The 25,949-nt window shown below is 41.1% G+C and overlaps 1 protein-coding gene across 1 annotated transcript in view; it reads right to left on the reverse strand.

Annotated features, from left to right (window-relative positions):
- LOC124595650 (NFX1-type zinc finger-containing protein 1-like) overlaps positions 1–25,949 on the reverse strand; it is a 279,353-nt gene that overhangs the window by 32,794 nt on the left and 220,610 nt on the right. Inside the window, exons 12-15 of the mRNA XM_047134490.1 lie at positions 19,796–19,961; positions 16,901–17,012; positions 2,087–2,304; positions 704–978 (exon numbers count right to left, since the gene is read on the reverse strand). Of these exons, the coding sequence (XP_046990446.1) occupies positions 704–978; positions 2,087–2,304; positions 16,901–17,012; positions 19,796–19,961 (771 nt within the window). The remainder of the gene's footprint in view (positions 1–703; positions 979–2,086; positions 2,305–16,900; positions 17,013–19,795; positions 19,962–25,949) is intronic.

Consider the following 25,949-nt stretch of genomic DNA (forward strand, 5'->3'; position numbering starts at 1 on the left):
ACACAAAAATACTTTATCTTTTAGAACTATTAACAACAATATAATGCACTTGCTAACAGTGATTACTTGCCCCCTCCGAATATGCTCTGCAACTTTGTGTATACCATATTACCTAATACTTCACAAAGGAACAGATGCACTGGGCAGTGTCTGCCTCCAAGAGGCAATTCCTAGAATGACTAATACTAACATATGAAAGTAGACAACAATATTCATAACTTTTGGAGCCATAGGCTCTTCTTCAGTGCAGCAAACAGATTGAAGCAGTATGGACCCTCTCCCAATTTTTAATTAAAAAGGAGGGGTGGGGGGGTGGGGGGGGGGGGGAAGGGGTGGGGGTTGATGATGGAGAGTGCTGGTCATACACAGGAGATCCATGGTAAGAAGGATACTGAGCGATTCTGCTCCCTTCCCTCCCAATTCAGCTATTTCCATTTTTCTCCCTTGAAAAGAGTATGTGTGCTGTTGCCTTTTCTTTCAGCTGTACTGAAAATTGTGCCTCTTGGAAGTAAGTACTGGTAGAGCCACCTGTCTCCAAGTGTATTTAAAAAACACACGCAGCCCTGAATGGAACTGTCCTGTTAACAGCATAAATGTTCCCTCATGGCTTCTGAGCATAAAGTAGGAAAAAGAAGGTGGTAAGTGTATACAAGAAGCACAATACATATAAAAAAACCATTGTAATCAGTATTTCAATACTTACGTCTTACTATGTCTGGAAGAACTATTTTTTTCAGTGTAATATTCAGTTGTATCCTCTTTGCATTATTGTCTTGTGGATTTCCAAATACTTTTTCCTTTATATTTTGGATGTCGTTATATGAAATTTTCAAATAATTTAAGAACCTCAAGCTTCTCTTTATTGGTGTTTTACAAAGAGGACAGCTTCTGAGACATATTTCAACACTTTGCTGTTTCAACCACTCATCCAATGCCTTAGACTCAATAGTGTGTTTGCAGTCCTCCAGATAAACAAACCTAGAATTATAAAATATTACAGGTGTATCTTAAAATCGTTTTCAGAAACAGTTTCGTAAAAAGCCTTTACTAATATGGGGACATGCATGACATTACATTTAAAATGAGACAGCATTTGACAATGTTACAATGAGCTGAAGACAACCTATACGTGACACAAATTTGAGCTTGATACTTCTACTCATCCCTGAGAAAAGGGATCTTAACTGTCAGACAGACACACTGACAACAAAGTGATCTTATAAGGGTTCAGTTTTTGCTGATTGAGGTACAGAACGATAAAAGCAGGAAATTGTGGCATTGAAACAACTATAAAATGCCCCAAGTTCACATGTGATGGATTGTTATCAAAATTTGAAATATTCTCTTGGTGGTAGACTTTGAAGCTGTTGAGTGAGAATTTTGGGCCACCATGAGAAACAGTTTTATTCATGCAGATGATAATACAAAATACAATAAATTTCATTTGCAAGAAAGCAATGGGCTATATTTTCAGCATCACAATCTTTGAAATCTCAGTCAATCTTTTAATCATATGTGGGCTACTTCCACGTCAGAGTCACCAAACAGGTCCTGTAATATTCTTTAAGCTTCTCTTTCATCAAAATCATACATTATCTGGTTGCAACTACTATTAAATTATTTTCATAGAATTGATGTCAACATAGAACTGAAATTTTTCCTTCTTCAGTCTATCACCAAAGAAATGATAAACACACAAAAAGAGGGCAGGAGCATGCAGGAAACATCTGTTTCTACCTTTCAGCATAGAAACTCTATAACATGTGATGTCACTTCATTAAATAATTTTACAGGGAGGCAGAGTCTCTCAGGTGCCATGTGTTTTGACGAAAGTTAAGACGAGAGTTAGTTTTCAGCTCTTTCACCAAAGAATTAAATATGCACCATGTGATGTGAATGTTAAATAGCCAGAATTTATTGTTCAGGTTTATTCCAGTTGAATGACTCATTTTCAAAATGAAGCCACTTTTAGTGACATTTAAGATTGTAAAAATAATTTTAAAAATTCATAATCAAGCCAAGAAGCTAAATATACTTCAACCTTTCTACAGAATATCAGTTTAAAATTATATATTAAGAAATATACCTGGCACCCTCTTCATCTTCAGAGCCAAAGACAATTGTTGTTAATTCATCTTCATCACAAATTCTACAAAGAGGGGGGCATGGTTCACCACAGAAGCCAACACAATCATGCCCACATTTAAGCTTTTCCTCACAAGGTTCATAACATGGAGAACGATTACAAAGCTCATAGCAAAGCTTTGTGCATCGGGAATGTTTACAACGCCATTCACAAGGTTCCTGAAATGTAACAGACATGATTTTAAAATAGCAACTGACATGCCGTAGAACAATTTAACTTTCTTCTCTGCACAATATTATTATATAATACGTACTGTGAAACACTGCAAAATAAATATAGCACAACCTGATCATCATTCCATTCCTAGTGGAAATACATGTGTGTCAAATTTAGCAGCACCTCAAACTTCTTAGGGATATGGGTATAACACCCCGAGTTCTCTCTTGTTCCTGCCTCCACTAAAGCCTACAGCCAACATGCCACTCACAGTCAAATGGACGAGAGGAGACAGATCCTGTACATTTTGCAGAGGAGACTATCCATTGCAGCGTCAAATGGAAAGCCACATATTTGTGGCTGTGTGGAAGCTGGGAGCTTGTAGGGACTACCATATCTGTAGCTATGTAAATGCTAACTAGGTGTCCTCCTGTTCTAATATCTATATTAAGGTACAAGAAATTTATAAAAGGGCCTCCCAGCGCCATTGTGAACCAAATTTTCTCATACTGTTAATTCAAATTTTGTAGCAGTCTGAACCAGCTACTAACTGTGCAATTCTATGGCTCTCTGTGAGAAAAATGGTATAAAATCGTCTATGAAAATTTCAGATAGTATTGAACTGAGGTGATCCTATAACTAGGCCTTCAGATTGACTGCAGTACTAGTCTGACACTAGAAGTAATTCTGTTTTACAAACACTTAAATAATATCAATTATGTCTACATCTACATCTATACTCTACAAACCAACATGAGGCACATGGCAGAGGATATGCCCCATTGTACCAGTTATTAGGGTTACTTCCTGTTCCATTCACATATGGAGTGTGGGAAGCATGATTGTTTGAATGCCTCTGTGTGTGCAGTAATTTTTCTGATCTTATCCTCACGATACCTGTGTGAGTGATACCTTGGGTGTTATAGCACATCCCTAGAGTAATCATTTAAAGCTGGTTCTTGAAACATTGTTAACAGCCTTTCTCTTGTGTCTTCAAGAATCCACCATTCAGTTTCTTCAGCATCTTTTTAACACTCTCCCATGGCTTAAACAAAACCTATGACCATTCATACTGCCTCTCTCTGTATATGTTCAACATCCTCTGTTAGTCCTATCTGGTATGGATCCCACACATCTGAGCAACATTCTATGATGAGTCACATGAGTGATTTGAAGCAATCTCCCTTGTAGACTGATTGCACTTCCCCAGTACACTACCAATACACCGAAGTTTACCAACTGGTTTACCTACAACTGAACATATGTGATCACTGCATTTCACATCCCTACAAAGCGTTACACCCAGCAACTTGTACGAGTCGGCTGATTCCAACAGTGACTCAGTCATATTATAGTCATAGGATACTACACTTTTTCGTTTTTTGAAGTGCACAATTTCACATTTCTGAACATTTAAAGCAAGTTGCCAATCTCTGTACCAGTTTTAAATATTATCAAGATCTGACCGAATATTTAAGCAGCAACTATCAGATATTACCTCATTATAGATAACTGATTTTACTATTAATATCGTCTGCAAGGTAATTAATATACAACACTAACAGCAAGGGTCATAACACACTTCCCTGCGGCACACCAAAAGTTACTTCTACATCTGACGATGACTCCTCATCCAAGATAACATGCTGTGTCCTCCCTACCAAAAAGTCCTCAATCCAGTCACTAATTTCACTTGATACCCATATGATTGTACTTTTGACAATAAGCATAGTGTGGTACCGAGTCAAATGCTTTTTGGAAATCAAGAAACACTGCATCCACCTCGTTACCTTGATCCAAAGTTTTCCATATGTCATGTGAGAAAAGCGCAAATTAGGTTTCACATGACCAACATTTTCTAGATCCATGTTGGTTGGCATTGAGGAGGTCATTTTGTTCAAGGTAACTCATTGTGTTTGAGCTTAGAATATGTTCTACAGTTCTACAACAAATCACTGTCAAGGATACTGGACGATAGTTTGGTTGTGACCTGTGCCTTTTTCCAAGAACTAAGTACTGTTTTCTGCTTGAGGGATCTATGATAGATTGTAGTGAGAAGAGGGCTAACTCAGCCACAAAGTGATTATAGAATCTGACAGGGATTCCATTGGCCCTGGAGCTTTGTTCAATTTTAACAATTTCTCTTGTTTTTCTGTACCACTGAGACTAATACCAATTTCATTCATTTTTTCAGTGGTACAAGGATTAAACTGGGACAATTCTCCAGGGTCTTCCTTTGTTAAGAAACATTTGAAAATGGAAGTAAGCATTTCAGCTTTTGCTTTGATACCCTCAATTTCAGTTCCTGTCTCATCACAAGAGACTGGACACTAACTTTGTTACCGCTGACAGCCTTTACATGCGACCAGATTTCTTTGGATTTTGTGAAACGTCATAATGACCATATTCTGCTACTGTAGTCATTGAAAGCATCTCCCATTGCTCTCTTGACATCCAAACGTGTTTCATTCAGCATATCTCTATCTATAGCCCTATGCTTTGTTTTACACCTATTATGCAATAATATCTGTTTTTTTTAGAAGTTTCATCACAGTGACAGTATACCATGGAGGTTCCCTCCCATTTCGAACTGTTCTACTGGGTACATATCTATACTGTGTGAGGTCAGCTACTTTTTTGAACTTGAGCCAGACTTCCTCTAAATGCTCCTGACCTGTGCTAAATTTCAAGTTCCTCATTGAGATAAGACATTACTGATTTTTTATCTAGTTTATTGGATGTAAACACTGAACTGTCAAAGAAACTGGTATAAACGCGAGTATTCAAATACAGAGATATGTAAACAGGCAGAATACAGTGCTGCGATCAGCAACGCCTATATAAGACAACAAATGTCTGGTGCAGTCGACAGATCGGTTACTGCTGCTACAATGGCAGGTTATCAGTATATGAGCGAGTTTGAATGTGGTGTTAATAGTCGGTACGTGAGCAATGGGACACAGCATCTCCGAGGTAACGATGAAGTGGGGATCTTCCCATACAACCATTTCACGAGTGTACTGTGAATATCCAGAATCTGGTAGAACATCAAATCTCCGACATCGCTGTGGTCGGAAAAAGATCCTGCAAGAACGGGACCTACGATGACTGAACAGAATCATTGAATGTGACAGAAGGGCAATCCTTCTGCAAATTGTTGCAGATTTCAATGCTGGGCCCTCAACAAGTGTCAGTGTGTGAACCATTCAACTAAACATCACCAATATGGGCTTTCAGAGCTGAAGGCCCACTTGTGTACCCTTGATGATTGCACGACACAAAGTTTACGCCTCGCCTGGACCCGCCAACACTGACATTGGGCTGTTGATGACTGAAAACATGTTGTCTGATCAGACAAGTCTTGTTTCAAATTGTATCGAGTGGATGGACGTGTATGGGTATGGAAACAACCTCATGAATCCAGGGACCCTGCATGTCAGAAGGGGACTGTTCAAGCTGCTGGGGGCTCTGTATGGTGTAGGGCGTGTGCAGCTGGAGTGATATGGGATTCGAGATACATCTATACACGACTCTGACAGATGACACATATGTAAGCATCCCTTCTGATCACCTGCATCCATTCAAGTGCATTTCGCATTCCGATGGACTTTGGTAATTCCAGCAGGACAATGTGACACCCCACAAATCCAGAATTGCTACAGAATGGCTTCCGGAACACTCTTCTGAGTTTATGCACTTCCACTGGCCCACAAAACTCCCCAGACATGAACATTATTTAGCATATCTGGGATGCCTTGGAAGGTGCTGTTCAGAAGAGATCTCCACCCCCTCGTACTCTTATGGATTTATGGACAGCCCTGCGGGATTCATGGTGTCAATTCCTTCCAGCACTACTTCAAACTTTATTCAAGTCCATGCTACATCATGTTGCAGCACTTCTGTGTGTTCACGGGGGCCCTACAGGGTATTAGGCAGGTGTACCAGTTTCTTTGGCTCTTTAGTCTATATCTTTCTGCTTGTTCTATTTGTCCTTTGTACTTTGGTACTCATTGTTGTCACAACTGCCTTGCAGTCACTGATACCAGTTTCAATGCGGACATCCTCAAAGAGGTCAGATCTATTTGTTGCCAATAGATTCAATATATTTCCATCATGAGTAGGGTCTCTAACCATCTGTTCTAGGTAGTTTTCAGAGAAGGCATTTAGTAAAGTTTTGCAGGATGTCTAATAGGATTGGGAACTTACGTACATGTGAACTGCGGTTTTCTCTAAAGTTTCTGATTACATCAAGAGACGAGTCTGCTGGGCGATAGAAGGTCTGAATTACCATTTTATCCCCACCCCTGATACAGAGTCTTGACCAAACAATCTCACAAGCAGCTTCAATTCAGTGCATTTGAGTTTTTTGTCTACTGCAACACATACAGCACCTCCATTTCCCCATTTGCCTATCCTTAAGAACAACTATCAAGGAACTGGTTCACTTTGACAATATAATCACTTTCGTTCCAATGAACTAAACTGCTTGATTTTTCAGCTCTGGCAATAACATTGTTGGAAATTATTTTCTTCTTATACTTGTTTAACGTACTAACTTCATCCAATGCAAGTTCATCACTAGCAGCATCAGCAGCAGTTTTTAAGTTGTAGCCTAAAAAATGTTTCCTTGAAACACCTAATATCTGCTCATGATCTACTTTTAGCACATTTAGCTGTTTCTCAGAGATTATGGATGGTGAAGCATATATAATACTTTTATTTAACACTCTGAGCTCATCCATAGTAACTATTATATTTCATAAGTTCGTAATTCAATCAGCAAGCTGCCGATTTTGACTAGGTGCTGTTGACAGTTTTTCTTTTGTTAACTGAAAGAATTTTCCTCTTTGGAATATTGCAATCAAAACTGTCGAACTAGCACAGGATGAATAATGGTCATAGTAAGCATGTGACAAACTTTTAAACGTGAACTTAAAAGTTAACATGGATTCTCTGCTCCACATTCATTCACTGCTCTTGATAGCCTTCATTGTAGCTTGGTAAGTACACTTTGATTTAATGCTGACATATTTTTGGAGTAATGTTCTGATATAAGCATTTCCCCTTGAACCAAATACGTTTCTAGGTTATTAGCTTCTGCTTCAATAATCTCCTGGTGACCTGCAGCATGCTAGCCAATGATGCGGATCACTATGCTAAATTACATGCAGCACAGATCAGTTACACAGGAATGGTAGTTACATATAACATATTCTATTGATCTGCCAGATTTGTCATAATTTGTCTCAGTATGTAGATAGTTCTTTATGCAAAGAACTAGAAACATGACCCCCCTGAATCCAATAAGTAAACAAAAGGTATGATCAAAAGTTCTTGGTTACTTGCTGCATCAAATTTGGAATAAAATACCATTGTTTCGATGATTGCCTGAATCACAGTTAGATTAAGACCAACTGTCTTGAGACTGGCCAGGTATCCACTTTGATACCCAAAGGATGGCATCTGATCAACTGGATTGTATCATTATGACATCATGGAAATGGTGCTGTCTACATCCATAGACTATGTTAGTGTTCTTTGTCGTGTATCACTTGCAATGCCATCAGTCACAATGTGTAGTAAACTACAGTAAACCTTTCTCTGCACTCTTTCTTGAGCAACTGCATTCTTCCATGCGTTGCTAGATGTGTGGTCAGTTTTTTTGTTGAAGATTTTGACATGTTAAAGATAATATTGGCCTGAGAGTATGAGGGATTTATATGTTCCCTCTGAATGTGACAGCAGCTACTGGGAGCAGTCTGTAGACTGCGTTTCTTTAACAGGCTGTTCCGGTAGCTAAGATGACACAGTGATTGAAAATAGTCTATAGAGATTGAAAATAGTCTACAGACTGCTCCCAGTAGCTGCTGTCACATTCAGAGGGAACATATAAATCCCTCATACTCTCAGGCCAATATTATCTTTAACATGTCACAACATTTCCTTAATTTTCCTAGGTGAGCCAAAGACTGATCTGATTCCTTGCCTGTTTACGACTTTACCTGTGTTACTGGTTGTTGCACCACAGAATGAAAACCGCACTTTGTGTTGGTTCTTCTGGCTATGTTGAATGGCACACATATTGATTTCCCCGACACTGCTGATCTAATATCACTGAGCACCTGCTTCTACTGAACACTGTCATCGGATGTCTGATCTCGAAGCCAAAGTGTTGCTTATCTGAAGCAGCCCTGGCTCCATGGATTGGGGTGTTCAGCTGAGTTGAAAGGTGACAGCTACAACCATTGAGATAATAGGTCTGAATGTGACACTTTTTGATACACAAAATGGCTCAGTAGTGCATTTACTTTCTATTCAACCAACACAGTCTTGAAATTTATTAGCAGACTGGTTTCAAAAGTTTATAACTGAGTCATAAATGCTCAACTGGTTTCAAAAGCTTTATAACTTTGTTACCAATGGTCTGCAAATTTAAAGAAAATAAATTGTTATTTCAAAAACAAATGATGGAAAATACACCTGTAAATGATTTACATCTGTACAATAAGCTTATAATAAAAGAATAAAGAAATTATTGCTCCTCAAGCAGAAGTAACCCGAGTAAGGAAAAACAATGTTAATATCCTATTAGGGCAACTCAATGCCCAACTAGGAGGAGAAAAAAATAACTGAGATATAACTGGGAAATGGACTCTAGATAAACATACCAACAGCAATGGCCAAAGACTTGTGACACCACAACCTCATCTCTTACTCCACGTACTTCAAAAGGAAGCCAAACCAAATTCAAAACATCCTGTCTGGAGGAAAGGGAATGGGAGTCAGATCACATATGAACAGATAAAATTTTTCCCAGATAAATCTACATCATTAAAATACTAAGAGAAATATATATTGTTTTCAGTCCACTACATAGAGGAGAAGAAGAAGAAACTGAAAACCAACCAAGAAAAGATGAGTTCTGAATGTGATAAAAATCATGAAAAAGGACGATTTGTATGGTTAATATTTCAAACCCACAAAGTAGAAGAAAAAGTCATCTACCACAAAAATAATGAAAAAAAAAATCACTAAAATTATCACACAATTTAAGGGACAACATCAGAAAGATCTCATCAATTCAACAAATGAAAACCGTAAAACCAATTCCAGACACTACTGTCAGACCTGTGGAAGACAACTACAGAAATACACCATCACTACATTAATGCTGAAAAGTGAGGACAGATAAATGACACAGACTACCAAGAAAAATGCTGCCATCTTGGCAAAAGCATTTGATATACTTTTAAACTATGAAGCATTTTTTTTTTAAAATTAACATAAGCACATCATTACAGATCAAACCTGAACACACTGAGCAGCAGAGAAACTTGGTGAACACTGGACCACAGTAATACTCTACTCACTCGACAAAAAATGAGATAACAGCTGTCCGAATAATACAGAAATAAATGTTTCTTGGATCACACAAACAAGATTTTTAAATAGCTGATTTAAACAACAATTAGGCGAATAACAGGGAGATTTCAGACCCTGAAGAAGCACGCAGAACCAATCATCACTTTCAAATTAGTCATGGCATGGTACAGGAAACAAAATATGTCTCTTGCAATATCCTTCGTAGATCTTTAAGAAGGCATGTGACTGTGTTAACAGTCCTTCAAAATTTTGGACTACAACCAAATTATAATCAAATTGAGTACTCAGCTCAACCAACACTAAATCTGAATGAATCTGAAGTCAAGTTCAGAGGGGAACTTTCTGAGTCATTACCCATATATGATGGTTTAAGACAGGGAGACTGCATTTGAACCAAAAGAGTCTAGTAAACAGGACTTTAAAATACTTACATTAAGAGCTAACTGCAGTTTTTCATTTCTGCTACTGTGAAATAGATCTTTTCATCTGAACAAGTTCTCATAGCTCTTAGTGTACGAATTTTAGAGACCAATGTTTACTAGATGTTATTTTGCTTTGAATGATAATTTATTTCATACCTCTGAATACTGACTATTCTTCCTGGGACATAACGAACGATGAGAGAACAGTACAAGGTTAATCTCGAACACTACCAAAACTGAAGACTCAAAGACGATATAAATTTAAACTGTCTCGGTTTCACTGATGGTCTTTCTCTCTGGTTCAACAACAATCATAACACCTGACAAGTTAAGTCACTACAGGAAGTAGCACAGAAAGTCAATTTTGGAAGAATTCAAAACACATAAACTCAATGAATCCTATGAGGCTTAACAGAATTAATAAATGGACCAAAGCACAATATACTGTGACTAAGAACATAGCAAAAATGCCTCTCAACAGTCACACATTAAAACACTACAAAACAGTTACATAATCAGAAATAACATTTGTAAGTGAAACCATTTTCAAAACAACACTACAGAAACAGACAGAATGGTACAGCATCTTCAGAATGGGGAATAATCACAACAGATGTACCACAGGGATCAATGCTGGGTCCACTCTTGTTCTGTTATATATCCAAGATGCAGAAATAGTTAGCTGTACTGATGATGCAAGTATCATAATTAAGTCTAATGGAGTAACTTCAGCAACTGAAGTGCTAATAACTTGTTACTGAAAATTAATGACTGGTTCCCCGCAAATGAGTTGTTGAAAAATTTAAATAAAAATGTGATACATGCAATTCAGTATTGCGCAAGGTTTAACTGCATCATCTGATGTGTGAGGACAAATCAATACAAACATACTAAATTCTTGAGTGTTTATATTGATAAGACCATGGACTAGATGTCACATGTAACAGTTCTCGTCTTAGCTCTGCAACTTAAATGTCAAAAAATTGACTTATTTTTGTTGTGACTCGCCGATCATTCAAAGTGCCGCCGCACAATTACGCGCGTCATCTACGTGCAGCGCTGTCTGCCAGCCATGCAGCAGCTGCACCACCTAAGCGGCCAGCTGAGCAGCGGCCGCTAGACTGGGACTCGGTGCTCATTCGAATGCTAACGTGTACACATGTCTTACTTGTCAACTTACTCTGTGACTTATATGTGTTGTGTCGTTCCGAAATATATGTGTTAAACTTGACGTTATAACAATTGGCGACGAAGATGGGATTTTTCCTTTTCACCGTTGACTCACAGGGTTCCATGGCTACTGTTGAGCAACTATTGCAAAATCTCCTTGAACAGCAAACGCTTCTAACAGCGGCGATTCGCAATTTTGTTGCGGCGTCAAATGCGGGGCGTTTCTCGTTATTGGCTATGCCACCTTTTCCTCCTTACGACGAGATGGCGGAAGACTGGTCTGATTATGAAAAACGTCTTCAACAGCACTTCTTGGCATTTCATGTCACAACCATGTAAGTCTCTGTTCCTTTCATGGATTTCACCTCAAATGTATCAGTTGTTGTCGCAATTGGCTCCTTTGAAGGACCCTGCGTCTTTGTCCTTTGCTGAAATGTGCTCACTTCTGTCTGTATATTTTCAGAAGCAAACGCATGTGGTAGTCTCTCGTGTTGCCTTTTATCGTTGTCAAAAACAGCCACATCAATTCTATCGCGCTTGGGCTGCTGAACTTCACAGCATCAGTCGAAAGTGTCAATTTGTTACTGACGTTCACAAAGAATCCTATGCCGATTCCATGGTACGGGATGCTATTATCCGGTCGGCGCCCAACAAAGAAGTTCGGCAACGTGCCCTTCAGTTGGCGAATCCAACTCTAGATGAAGTTCTTTCCATTGCGCAGTCTTTTGAAATTTCTCGCGCAGCTGGAGCGCAAATAGAGGCGTGGGGTGAAGTCGGGGAAATACAACCTCTGGGCGCTGTTGACGACGCGTGCGGCGCATCCCCGCCAGCCGACGTGCGCTCCCACACGCAGCCTCGGCCTAGCCGTAAACAACCCGCTAAGAAACTGCAGCAAAACCCCCGGCAACTTCCTTCATGTCCGCGGTGTTTTACGAAACATTTACGCGAGGATTGTCCCCAACGTTGGGCTGCGTGTCACAATTGCAAAAAGAAAGGTCATGTGCCTTCCGTTTGCAAATCCGACCGCATAAATGATGTTCATGAATATGACGCTGATTCTGATTCTGTGTTGTCTGTCAATTGCACTTCTTCGCTTTCAGGGAAGTTATTCCTCACTGTCCAAATCCTGGGTCGAGATGTTCGCATGCAAGTGGATACCGGTTCTGCTGCCACTATAATTAATTCTCAGACATATCTTCAGTTGGATTCTCCACTCCTGTCACCTGTCACTTGGCAATTACGGACGTACAATAAACAGAAGATTTCTCTCTTGGGACAGTTTAATGCTGAGGTATCTTACAAATCCGTCGTTCGCACTGTTCCCATATTTGTGGTCGACCACAGCAACGCCGAAAATCTTTTTGGTTTCGATGCCTTTCGCGTTTTTGGGTTCTCCATAGATGACTCTGTCAATATTGTCTCTGATGCTATTCCTTATGCTCACCTGGATTCCTTATCGACGACATTTTCGTCCCCTTTTTCTCCTGGGTTAGGCCTTGCAAACAACTTTGAAGCTCATATCACGCTCAAACCCACTGCTCGGCCTAAGTTTTTTCGGGCTCGGCCCATTCCTGTGGCCCTTCGTGATCGGGTAAAACGGGAGTTGGATCGTCTCACTACTTCAGGGGTCTTGCTTCCTGTCACTTCCAGTGAGTGGTCCTCTCCTGTCGTTGTCGTTGCTAAGCCAAATGGTGATATTCGTCTCTGTGGCGATTTCAAAGCCACTGTAAATGCTCAATGCCTCATCGACACTTACCCTATGCCCCGTCCTGAAGAACTGTTCACTAAACTTGCTGGAGGCCAGTATTTTTCTAAAATTGACCTGTCAGAAGCTTATCATCAACTTCCTCTCGACACTGCTTCCCGGCAGTTTCTGGTCCTTAACACGCCTTTCGGCCTCTATCAATACCAACACTTGCCATTCGGGGTTGCTAGCGCCCCTGCTCTCTTTCAGCGATTCTTGGAACAATTATTGCTCCCTGTCCCTGGGTGTATTAATTACATGGACGACATTGTTGTCACTGGCTCCACCACTGAAGAACATCTTCAAAATCTCCGCACACTTTTTCATGTCTTACAGACTGCTGGTCTTAACTGTAATCTTCAGAAATCACAATTTTTTCAGGCATCTATCACATACTTGGGGTTTCAACTCTCTAGGGATGGTATTCGTCCACTTCAATAAACTGTCGCCGCGATCGATGCCCTTCCTCGCCCTACATCTGTTAAGGAACTGCAGGCCTTCTTGGGGAAAATAGCATACTATCACAAGTTTTTACCGTCTGCGGCTTCGGTGGCTCAGCCGTTGCATCGCCTGTTGCATAAAAACGTGCCTTTTCACTGGTCCGCGTCATGTGATGCGGCTTTCCAGAAATTGAAGACTATGCTGAAACAGGCCCTGTGCCTTGATACTTATCGACCTGGCCAACATCTTGTTCTTGCCACAGACGCCTCTCAATACGGGGTCGGTGCAGTCCCTGCGCACCGTTTTTCTGACGGTTCGGAACAACCTATTGCTTATGCCTCCAAAACGCTCACGGATGCCCAACAAAAGTATTCTCAAATTGAGAAAGAAGCTTTGGCCATCATTTATGCTCTTCATAAGTTTGGTGTTTTTCTCTATGGCTCAAAATTTCATCTTGTTACAGATCACAAACCACTTGTTTCTTTGTTTCATCCATCAACGTCATTTCCCGACAAGGCTGCACACCGCCTCCAGCGTTGGGCTCTTTACTTGTCTCGTTTCAATTACGAGATTCATTTCCGACCAACGGCTCAACATGCAAATGCTGATGCTCTGTCTCGCCTTCCCATGGGTCTTGATTAGGCATTCGATAGGGATGAACTTCTGTCTTTCCACCTGGATGTTGCCGAGCAGCGGGTTGTGGACAGGTTCCCCATTACTGGGGACAGGCTGGCAGCTGCTACGGGTTCTGACCCTACCCTCTCCCGGGTTTTACACTGTTTTCAGAAGGGTTGGCCGGATCGCCCGTCCGCTAAGACTTCTGATCTGTTGCGGAACTACTACACCTTGCGCTACCCGCCTCAAGGCTAGGGATGGTGTTATCCTCCTCTCCACTGACAATGCTTCGCCGCGTGTTGTGGTAACTGCGTCTTTGCGTGCTTCGGTCTTGCGCCTCCTTCACCAAGGGCACTGGGGTGTGTCTCGCACAAAATCTCTGGCGCGCCGTCATGTGTACTGGCCTGGCATCGACTCTGAAATAGCACACATGGTCGCTGCCTGCGGCCCTTGTGCATCACAGGCCGCTGCCCCGAAGTCATCTTTGTCACCGTGGCCTTCGCCTGAGAAGCCCTGGGAGCGCATTCATGCTGACTTCGCAGGACCTTTTTTAGGTACTTATTGGCTTCTCGTTATTGACACCGACTCTAACTTTCCTTTCATTGTCCGTTGCACGTCGCCTACCACCGCAGCAACCACCAGTGCTCTCGCCCGAATTTTTTCTTTGGAAGGCCTCCCCTCTACTCTTGTTACTGATAATGGTCCGCAATTTGCCTCATCCGAATTTGCGGATTTTTGTGCTCGTCACGGCGTTATGCATGTCACGGCCTCGCCGTTCCATCCACAATCCCACGGTGAGGCTGAACGACTGGTCCGCGCATTTAAGGCTCATATGCGGAAACTTCTGACTTCTTCTGCTGCTGATGATGCGCTTCTCCAGTTTCTGGCATCTTACAGTTTCACCCCCATGGGCGACCACTGCCCGGCTGAGCTCTTACATGGCCGACAGCCCCGCATGCTACTTCATCTTCTGCGGCCTTCCACCTCCCGGCCGCGGGTGCCTTCACTTGGCCGGTTCACCGCCGACGACCTCGTCTGGGTACAGGGATATGGCAGGCGGCCAAAATGGAGCCCGGGCCGCATCTTAAGACACCGTGGCAGACGCCTGTATGAAATCCAGACGGACACGGGTGTTGCAGTGCGTCATTCGGACCAGCTTCGGCCTCGTGTGCCAGCAAAGCCTGTTCCGAACGCCGCTACACCACCTTTGGCTCTACCCGACGCTCGGGGTCTTGGCATCTCTCAATACTCACAACGCAGCCCTCTCACCATCATCGCGATGCCAGCACAAGAATGGACGACACCAGGAGACGTGCCCATGCAGGAACCGGATGACCATCCTCTGTCAGAGCAAATCTACTCGCCTCCTCCTACAACGGACACCGACACATCGCCCATGTCTCCTGTCATATCAACTGTACTTGCTGCAACGGGCAGATTGGTGCATGGGGCCCCAGCAGATTCGACCCCTACGTCTCCTGTCATCTCGACCCGTTATCATCGGGGACACTTCCGTCCGTACGGGAAGCCTCCTCCTCGAGACTTTAGGGCGAGTCAAACAATGCCTATGGACGTTAGCCATCTCCAGGACACCTCCATTAAGACCAGTGCAACAATTTCAAAGGGGGGAAAAGTGTTGTAACTCGCCGATCATTCAAAGTGCCGCCGCGCAATTACGCGCGTCCTCTACGTGCGGCGCTGTCTGCCAGCCATACAGCAGCTGCGCCACCTAAGCGGCCAGCCGAGCAGCGGCCGCTAGACTGGGACTCAGTGCTCATTCGAATGCTAACGAGTACACATGTCTTACTTGTCAACTTACTCTGTGACTTATATGTGTTGTGTTGTTCCGAAATATGTGTGTTAAACTTGACGTTATAACAATTTTTCGTACTGTCATTTACTAATGTCTTACGACATCATATATTAAGGTTACACATCACTGAGGAAAACAGTGTTTGTTGCACAGAAGTGTATAGTAACGACAATATGTGGCATCCCTCTAGAACCTCACATACACAGCTCTTTAAACAGAATACTGACAACAGCTTCACTGTACATATACTCCCTTACGAAGTTTGTTGTCAATATTCACAGTTTGAAAACAAAAGAAATATTCATAAATATAATACTTTAGAGATACGAGATTTACACTATCCATCAACCAGCCTTAGTATAGCACAGAAATGAGTGAACAAAAATAATCAATTTATGAAAAAATAATGTAATTGGACAGATAAAAAGCTACTCACCAAAAGGTGGCAGGAGAACACATACAAAGGTGTAAGACTTTGCTAGCTTTTGGAGCCAGTCGCTCCTCCTTCTGGAAGAAAGGTGGAAGGGGAAGGAAGAAGGGTGAAGGAAAAGGACTGGTGAAGTTTAGTAAAAGTTGCCCAAACTCCAAGTCAGAGGTTCTGGGAGGCTTTTCTGAACTCTACCCCTTTTCCTAAACCTCTCCAGTCCTTTTCTTTCATCCTTGTTACTTTCCATTCACCCTTTCTGCCAGCTTGCAAACTTTAACACTTTTGAGTGTGTGTTCTTCTGCAGCCACTTGGTGAGATTTTTTATCTGTCAAATTAAATTATAGAAATAAGTGAGATATTCAGCCATAAAAATTTTTGACCACCTACAAAATCACGTGAAGCATTTAATGTGTAACAAAATTAACTTCAAATACAAGTTTCAGTCACATCTGCCTGACAACTAGTTCCACTTCAGTCAAGAATTTCAGTCTCTGTAGGTGTTTAATAGTATGGTGTGAGTGTGTGAGCATTTGTAACACAAGGACATACTGAACATGTGTGTGTCTATATATACAATACTTACCCTGCAGGGTGTACAAGGAACACCACATCTCAAACTGCAACGTGAATGCCTGCATCGATATTCACACTTCTGGTTACAAGGCGGGCAATTTTTTGCACAATCAACATTACAGCTGCAAGTGAAAAGGAAGCGGTTTCATCAAAGATATTATGAAAAAATATAATACTACTTGCGATAGCACAATACCCAGTTTTTGTTAATATTCAACTAATGATTGAAGTGTTATGTGAGAAACAACTATAAAAAAGATATCTCCATCGCACAGTCGCTGACACGCACCTTTTCAAAAGTATCACTAACTCTCAGATGAAAACAACTTTCAGCACACACCTATACAGCTACATTGTTCTGGCTGAATACAAAGTGTCAGGACTGCAGTTTGGCAGGTAAAACCTCTCACCTCAGCCAACCTGCAGTGTGACAGCGAGTACTCAGATGGCGCTGTGTAGTGTGTGTGTGTGTGTGTGTGTGTGTGTGTGTGTGTGTGTGTGTGTGTGTGTCCTAGCTTAACAAAGAATTCTCTGACAGATAGCCAAGTTTTCATTCCTTTTTGTGAGCCTGTTGATGACTCAATGCTTCCATTATTCGCTGAGTTGTTACCTTCATCCCTAAATATTTACATTCTGCCAGGTATCACATTTAAAAAGATATTTCCCTCAATACTACAGCATGGAGAAAAAAAAAAAAAAAAACAACTTCCAAGTTTCGGCATAGATTGAGAAGTATTCATAGTGCTGATTTCTTAATTAAGAGAGATAGCAACTCAGAAACAGCCAAAAAATGTTGAATTTGTCATCTTATTTGAGAGCACTTTATGTACAAAGGTGCCACACTAACAGGTGCTGGAATAATCAGTAACAATTTTTATAAAAAGAGATAAGTGAAGTATTCACCAACGGACAAAAACAATGAAACATGACAGAACTTGATGCAAATACAAGATGGCTTTGCAATGAAATGATGATTTCTTGTCTTTATGATGCACAACATTTGTGTCATACTTTTTTCATTATTAAACCATTATGGATTCAAAACCTGCCATGATGAAGATGTTGTTGTTGTTGTTGTTGTCAAACTCAGTCCAAAGACTGGTTTCATACAGCTGTAACCACCAGTCTATCCTGCACTTGCCTCATAATCTCTGCATAAGTACCGCAATTTACATCCACTTGAACCTCATTACTGTAATCAAACCTTGATCTAACACTGTTAATTTTTTCTATCCCCCCCCCCCCCCCCCCCCCCAATCCTTTCCCACACTTGCAGTCAAATTCATGAAATTGCTATATGCCCATGGATGTGTACAATTAAACACAACCTTCCTGTCAGTCCGGAAGTACATCCATATAATACAACAATCCCAGACAAAAACTTTCAGAAAACTGAACACTTAAATTTACAGCACATGTTAATTAGTTTTCCTGAAAAGTTATTCTTGCTATTGTAAATGTGCATTTTACATCTACCTCACTTTAGACATCGTCAATTATCTTGGTCCACAAATAACAAAACTCATCTTTCAATAGTCTCTTCTAAATATGCTAACCACAAAGGTCAACTTATCTTCCAACTCTCTTGTGATATATGGCAGAACAACAATGTAAGTGGGCAAAGTGTCCTAGGTCTTTCAATGATTGTATATTTGGTTTAGAGGCTATTTGGTTGCAATCGGAGCACAGTGAGGGGAAAGGGGTTGTGTGGCAATATTCTGAAAATCATCTGTTGGGCTGTTTTTGTGTTATTTAATCAATTAATGTGAATCGGGAGTTATTTGTCATGTAAACTTGGTCATTCAAATGGGCTTCTTTTTCGTATTGCTTTTTGTACCATAATTTTCTTACAATGTTAGAAAGTGTGTTGTATTATTTAATCTGATTATCTTCATTCCTTCTCTGAGGTTAGTTTGTGATGATGATCTCCAAAATGCTCTGCAAATGCGAAGTGATTTCTCCCCTAATTCCAGGTTCTCATATGCTCCTGAACCAAAAAGATAACCCTTTTGAACGACCTAGTGTATTTGACAAACCATTCACTACTCACATTAACAGAGAAAACAGTAGAGCAACGACCCAACAGATGACCATCAGAATAACACTATACAAGTCCCTCTCCCCTCATCCTTCTCTGATCCTTCCAAATAATCTCTAAGCTAAATATCTAATTACATGAACACCAAGAACTCTTTATCCATTTCCTGACAGCTATCAGATCCATATTCAAGCTTTTGCAATGCTCTCCATGAGTAGCCACTAGCCACACTCTCACCTTCCCAGACATCTTAACATAATGTTAAAACTTCGCAGAGGTGGGGGTGGGGTAGCAGTGCGGCGCGCGCACACACACACACACACACACACACACACACACACACACACACACACACAGAGGCGCGCATGCGAGAGAGAGAGAGAGAGAGAGACAGAGAGAGAGAGAGAGAGAGAGAGAGAGAGAGAGACAGACAGAGAGACAGATGTGCAAACAGTCATTAGTTTAGGAATGCTAACTTTTGCAGGTTTGCAACTCTTATGTAAAGAAATAAGAAAAGAAACTGAACACACAGCTATGTCACAAATCAGTGAATCTAATCTAATCTATAGTTCTCATACGAAAAAACTGCAGTTAAACCAAGACCCTTTAGTGTTGTCCCACAGCACTTAGCTTACAACTTATGAAAATTACAAAATAAAAAGATTATTGTGAGGTCTCCCACAGCTTCTTGGCAAAGTAAAATAAATGTAGTGTAGTTTTGTTTACCCCCAGTCTGCCTCGTCCCTCCACAAACTATCCTTCCAGAATCTGAAGTTCAACTCTACATTTAATCAAATATCGTACAGTTATTGGTTTTTTATATTTAATATCAAACAATCAGAAACATGATCCACATAATAAACATACCTGTGCCCACATATTTGCACACGACCACACTTTTGCTGGCATGGCAAATGCAAACGTCCTTGATGACATGCACCACAAGTCCCTTCACACACATGTTCACACTGCAGGACCTTCCTGCATGGCATTTCACACCTTGATAACAACTTGGTGCTGTATGGCGATAATTCTGAAATTACACATATAATGATAATATCTGAGAAAATGAGTGTGTAGAACAATGAAACAAGACTTGCATGACAAAGCTGTGCAAATTAATTCATTAGGATATTTATGAAACACTAATAATTGAAATTTAGCAGTGTGACAGCACACAAGTTACTTCAGCAACGATTTAAAATATCCACAATAATTGTACTCCTTAAACTGTTACCATATGCTAGGTAGCACAGCTGTGTGGTGGCACTTGACTGTGTGGTAGTGGAAAGCTTTCATTGCCAGTATTTGGCTGGCAAGAACAGGAGAGCTGGTGGTGTAAGGTTCCTGATCACAAGTCATTGCACAAATCTCCTGGATTAAATTTCAAACCTCTCCACAGCATTGTGTGAAACGAACGCAAGTGATACTGTTGACTGTGATTTATCTGTAAGATTAGGACATTAAGCTTGACGACCTGCTTGGTAGTAGTTAAGAGGAGTATGCTATGTGTTAGCACTGGGTTCCACACTCTCCCACCCTCCATCCACAACAACACAAACCCAACACTACATTGTACAAGAATTTGTCACACTCAACATAGATACGAACTTGACACTTCACAATACATTGGAGGAAGGCAATAGAAAACCTCCTGCAGGACCTTACCTTGAATAGTGATGCAAGATTCCAAGGTCTGTTGCACTACATTCATTCCTTGAGTATGGGACTACCTTCACCTTTGACTTTCCTTCTATGTAGCTGAACACCAAACATGATGATAAAAGTACTGTGTGTTTTGTTTTTACAGACGCTCGACAACAAGGTTATTAGTGCCCTAACACATATTAAAAGAAACGAATATGAGCAAAAGTGTTAAAAATGTTGCAATGTCACAATGTGGGTAGGAAATCTACAAAATGAGACTCACTCACTAACTACCACCTCACCTGTGTTTACCAACACAATCACTCCATCTCACACGCCATAAGACGATGGAGGAATGGTGAAAGGTGCTACACTTGGGATTAAAACATAAATAAAATGCGGAGGACCTAAAATAACAGCATAAGGAAGTTTGTGAGACTGGTTAATTACTTACAAAAAATATGGGTATGCCAGGCTGAAAAGACCTTAAAGACGCTAAAACTGAAAGTAGAACAATATATGTGAAAGAAGAGCTAAAATAGCAGCATAGAGAAATGTGACTTTCTGACCACATAAAAACAACATAAGTGAGCCAGTCATCCTGTTAACACATAAGAACATCTGCCTAAAATTTTAGGGAACAAGTTGGATGTATCACAAAACCTTAAAACTCTAACAAAAATTTTTTGGACGTCACTTATAACAGAGGGTAGATCAGTTGGCAACTCCGCTGCTATGCTCTGGTTTAAAAAGACACCACAGTCTGGTAAAATGTGGTGCACAATGATCTGTATGCGAGCAAACACAAGGAAGAAGGACCTCATCCCCCCTGCATGGCTCAAAGGAGGTACGCCACAACCACGTCGGGGACTTTACTAGGCGTAGCTTACTGTCTGTCATTTCCAGCCGCTTGTCTTCCCATCAATGCATAACTTTGTACCTCATGCCTCCTTGGCTGCTTAAGTGCCCATGTGCTACAGCACCCAGCAGAAAGACATCTCCTTCCTCAGCCCACGTAGTTGGAAAGGTGTTCTGGATATCCAGAACTACTTTATCCACCGGATGCATATGTTGTAGAGACCGAAGGGCACTCAGTGAGTCAGAAAAGTTGTGGAATTTTGTAGGGATGGCATATATCATCTGTTTCTGGCCCCCAACATCGCAGATAATTACAATGAGCACAGTAAAGTCTTGAGGCAGTTGGATCTTGAGGATATGATCAGAGAACACAACAGAGCAACCATCCAAGACCCTCTGTTTTGACTCATCTGTAAATAGAGCTATAGAGTTGTGGAGATCATTTAAAATGTCGGAAAATATCATATTAAAAAGAGAAGCTGGAGTGAAATCTTTCCTGTACTACACTAAATCAAAAATCACTCTGGGCCATGCCCACCAATAAAGAATTTCCACACTTCATGCACCAAGAGAAGTTGCTGCCAGATGTAAAGTGGTTCACTAGCCTTAGCACAGAGCCTGGCTAGGGGTCAGGTCTTGTAAGCACCCATGGGCAACCTGGTCCCCTCATGGTGTATTGCATCTATGACGTTCAGGTAAGAAGGCCTCACTGACCTGTACACTGTGCATCCATAGTAGAACCACAATCTCACAAAGTCTCTATAAAACTGGAGTAGACACACACTGTCCACTCCCAAGGAGCTGTGGTTAAAACACTTCTAAGAGAAACCTCACAGTCTTTAAAAGTGAGAATGGTGTCCCACAGTCACAATTCAGGTGAATTACAAATATGACAAGCACAATAAATGAACACACACACACACACACACACACACACACACACACACACACACAATTTCTCTGCATAAAATGTAAAATCAGTCATTGCAGCCCGCTCCTCCAACCTATTCACTGTACGTTGCAACTGACGACTTACTACTGCAGTATTGGAGAAGGAGTACAAGACTGCAACAGAAGGAGCACTGGACAGCACTCTGTACTATGGATGTTATACTGTTAATTGCTGTTATACTGTTACTTGCTATAAAACACAAGCTGACACTTAAAACACTGCCTTGGAGAATACCATTCTCCTGCACAAAACTATCTGACAGCATGTCACTGACTCTGTACCTACAAAGGCACCTCCAGAGGAAGGACTGACTGAAGATGGGGAGATGGCCACGAAAGCCCCACTGATGTAGCTGACTGAGAATATGGTGGCTCCAAGTAGTATCATACTCCTTACTAATGTAAAAAAAAAAATACCTCTAGACATGTTTGTTATGTAGGAAAGCCTGCTGGATCCCTGCCTCCAGTGGTTAGATTGTCGACAGTCCACCAACATCTGAATCCACAATGAGGGTGGCTAAGGAGCTGCCTGGTCCCTATATCCAGACCAGATGATGATTGAGCACATGCTTGAGGGTCTTTCCTACACACCTTGTTAAGGCATTGCTCCGATAGCTACTGGGACATATTCAGTCCTTGCCTGGTTTAAGGAGAGTTATCAAAATTGCCTATTGCCATGAGTCAGGAAATTGGCCTGTCAGCCATATTGAATTAAAACACTGTAAGAGGATTTCTTTGACACCACTGTCAAGTGCTGCAGGTGATGCAGCATGCTGTACTAGATTTGGTCATGACCAGATGCCATTTCATGAGTGTCAGACAGCTCAAATCCAGCTCCCGCATGGAGATGGGCAATTGTAAGACTCTGAATTGATGGACCGGAAGCTAAATGCAATCTCCTACAAACAGCATAGTGAACGCATTATTGTGGCCAAGATAGAAACGAAGCCCATGCCTACTACAGTAGTACAAGTTTATATACCAACTAGCTCTGCAGATGGTGAAGAAATTGAAGAAATGTATGATGAGATAAAAGAAATTATTCAGGTAGTGAAGGGAGACGAAAATTTAATAGACATGGGTGACTGGAATTCGAGAGTAGGAAAAGGGAGAGAAGGAAACATAGTAGGTGAATATGGATAGGGGCTAAGAAATGAAATAGGAAGCAGCCTGGTAGAGTTTTGCACAGAGCATAACTTAATCATAGCTAACACTTGGTTCAAGAATCATGAAAGAAGGTTGTATACATGGAAGAATCCTGGAGATACTAGAAGGTATCAGATCCATTATATAATGGTAAGACAGAGATTTAGCAACCACGTTTTAAATTGTAAGACATTTCCAGGGGCAGATGTGGACTCTGACCACAATCTATTGGTTATGAACTGTAGATTAAAGCTGAAAAAACTGCAAAAAGGTGGGAATTTAAGGAGATGGGACCTGGATAAACTGAAAGAACCAGAGGTTGTACAGAGTTTCAGGGAGAGCATACGGGAACAATTGACAGGAATGGGGGAAAGAAGTACAGTAGAAGAAGAATGGGTAGCTCTGAGGGATGAAGTAGTGAAGGCAGCAGAGGATCAAGTAGGTAAAAAGGCGAGGGCTAGTAGAACTCCTTGGGTAACAGAAGAAATATTGAACTTAATTGATAAAAGGAGAAAATATAAAAATGCAGTAAATGAAGCAGGCAAAAAGGAATACAGACGTCTCAAAAATGAGATCGACAGGAAGAGCAAAATGGCTAGAGGACAAATGTAAGGATGTAGAGGCTTATCTCACTAGGGGTAAGATAGATGCTGCCTACAGGAAAATTAAAGAGACCTTTGGAGAAAAGAGAACCACTTGTATGAATATCAAGAGCTCAGATGGAAACCCAGCTCTAAGCAAAGAAGGGAAAGCAGAAACGTGGAAGGAGTATATAGAGGGTCTATACAAGGGCAATGTACTTGAGGACAATATTATGGAAATGGAAGAGGATGTAGATGAAGATGAAATGGGGGATATGATACTGCGTGAAGAGTTTGACAGATGACTGAAAGACCCGAGTCGAAACAAGGCCCCGGGAGTAGACAACATTCCATTAGAACTGCTGACGGCCTTGGGAGAGCCAGTCCTCACAAAACTCTACCATCTGGTGAGCAAGATGTATAAGACAGGCGAAATACCCTCAGACTTCAAGAAGAATTTAATAATTCCAATCCCGAAGAAAGCAGGTGTTGACAGATGTGAAAATTACCGAACTATCAGTTTAATAAGTCACAGCTGCAAAATACTAACGCGCATTCTTTACAGACAAATGGAAAAACTGGTAGAAGCCGACCTCGGGGAAGATCAGTTTGGATTCTGTGGAAATGTTGGAACACATGAGGCAATACTGACCTTATGACTTTTCTTAGAAGAAATATTAAGGAAAGGCAAACCTACGTTTCTAGCATTTGTAGACTTAGAGAAAGCTTTTGACAATGTTGACTGGAATACTCTCTTTCAAATTCTAAAGGTGGCAGGGGTAAAATACAGGGAGCGAAAGGCTATTTACAATTTGTACAGAAACCAGATGGCAGTTATAAGAGTCGAGGGACACGAAAGGGAAGCAGTGGTTGGGAAGGGAGTGAGACAGGGTTGTAGCCTCTCCCCGATGTTATTCAATCTGTATATCGAGCAAGCAGTAAAGGAAACAAAAGAAAAATTTGGAGTAGGTATTAAAATCCATGGAGAAGAAATAAAAACTTTGAGGTTTGCCGATGACATTGTAATTCTATCAGAGACAGCAAAGGACTTGGAAGAGCAGTTGAACGGAATGGACAGTGTCTTGAAAGGAGGATATAAGATGAACATCAACAAAAGCAAAACGAGGATAATGGAATGTGGTCGAATTAAGTCGGGTGATGCTGAGGGAATTAGATTAGGAAATGAGACACTTGAAGTAGTAAAGGAGTTTTGCTATTTGGGGAGCAAAATAACTGATGATGGTCGAAGTAGAGAAGATATAAAATGTAAACTGGCAATGGCAAGGAAAGCGTTTCTGAAGAAGAGAAATTTGTTAACATCGAGTATAGATTTAAGTGTCAGGAAGTCATTTCTGAAAGTATTTGTGTGGAGTGTAGCCATGTATGGAAGTGAAACATGGACGATAATTAGTTTGGACAAGAAGAGAATAGAAGCTTTCGAAATGTGGTGCTACAGAAGAATGCTGAAGATTAGATGGGTAGATCACATAACTAATGAGGAGGTATTGAATAGAATTGGGGAGAAGAGGTGTATGTGGCACAACTTGACAAAAAGAAGGGACTGGTTAGTAGGACATGTTCTGAGGCATCAAGGCATCACAAATTTAGCGTTGGAGGGCAGTGTGGAGGGTAAAAATCGTAGAGGGAGACCAAGTTATGAATACACTAAGCAGATTCAGAAGGATGTGGGTTGAAGTAAGTACTGGGAGATGAAGAAGCTGGCACAGGATAGGGTAGCATGGAGAGCTACATCAAACCAGTCTCAGGACTGAAGACCACGACAACAACAACAACACAACAAACAACAACAACATTTCAACAATGACAGAGCCACACTT

The sequence above is a fragment of the Schistocerca americana genome, chromosome 2, assembly GCF_021461395.2.
Source record: "Schistocerca americana isolate TAMUIC-IGC-003095 chromosome 2, iqSchAmer2.1, whole genome shotgun sequence".
NCBI lineage: Eukaryota > Metazoa > Arthropoda > Insecta > Orthoptera > Acrididae > Schistocerca > Schistocerca americana.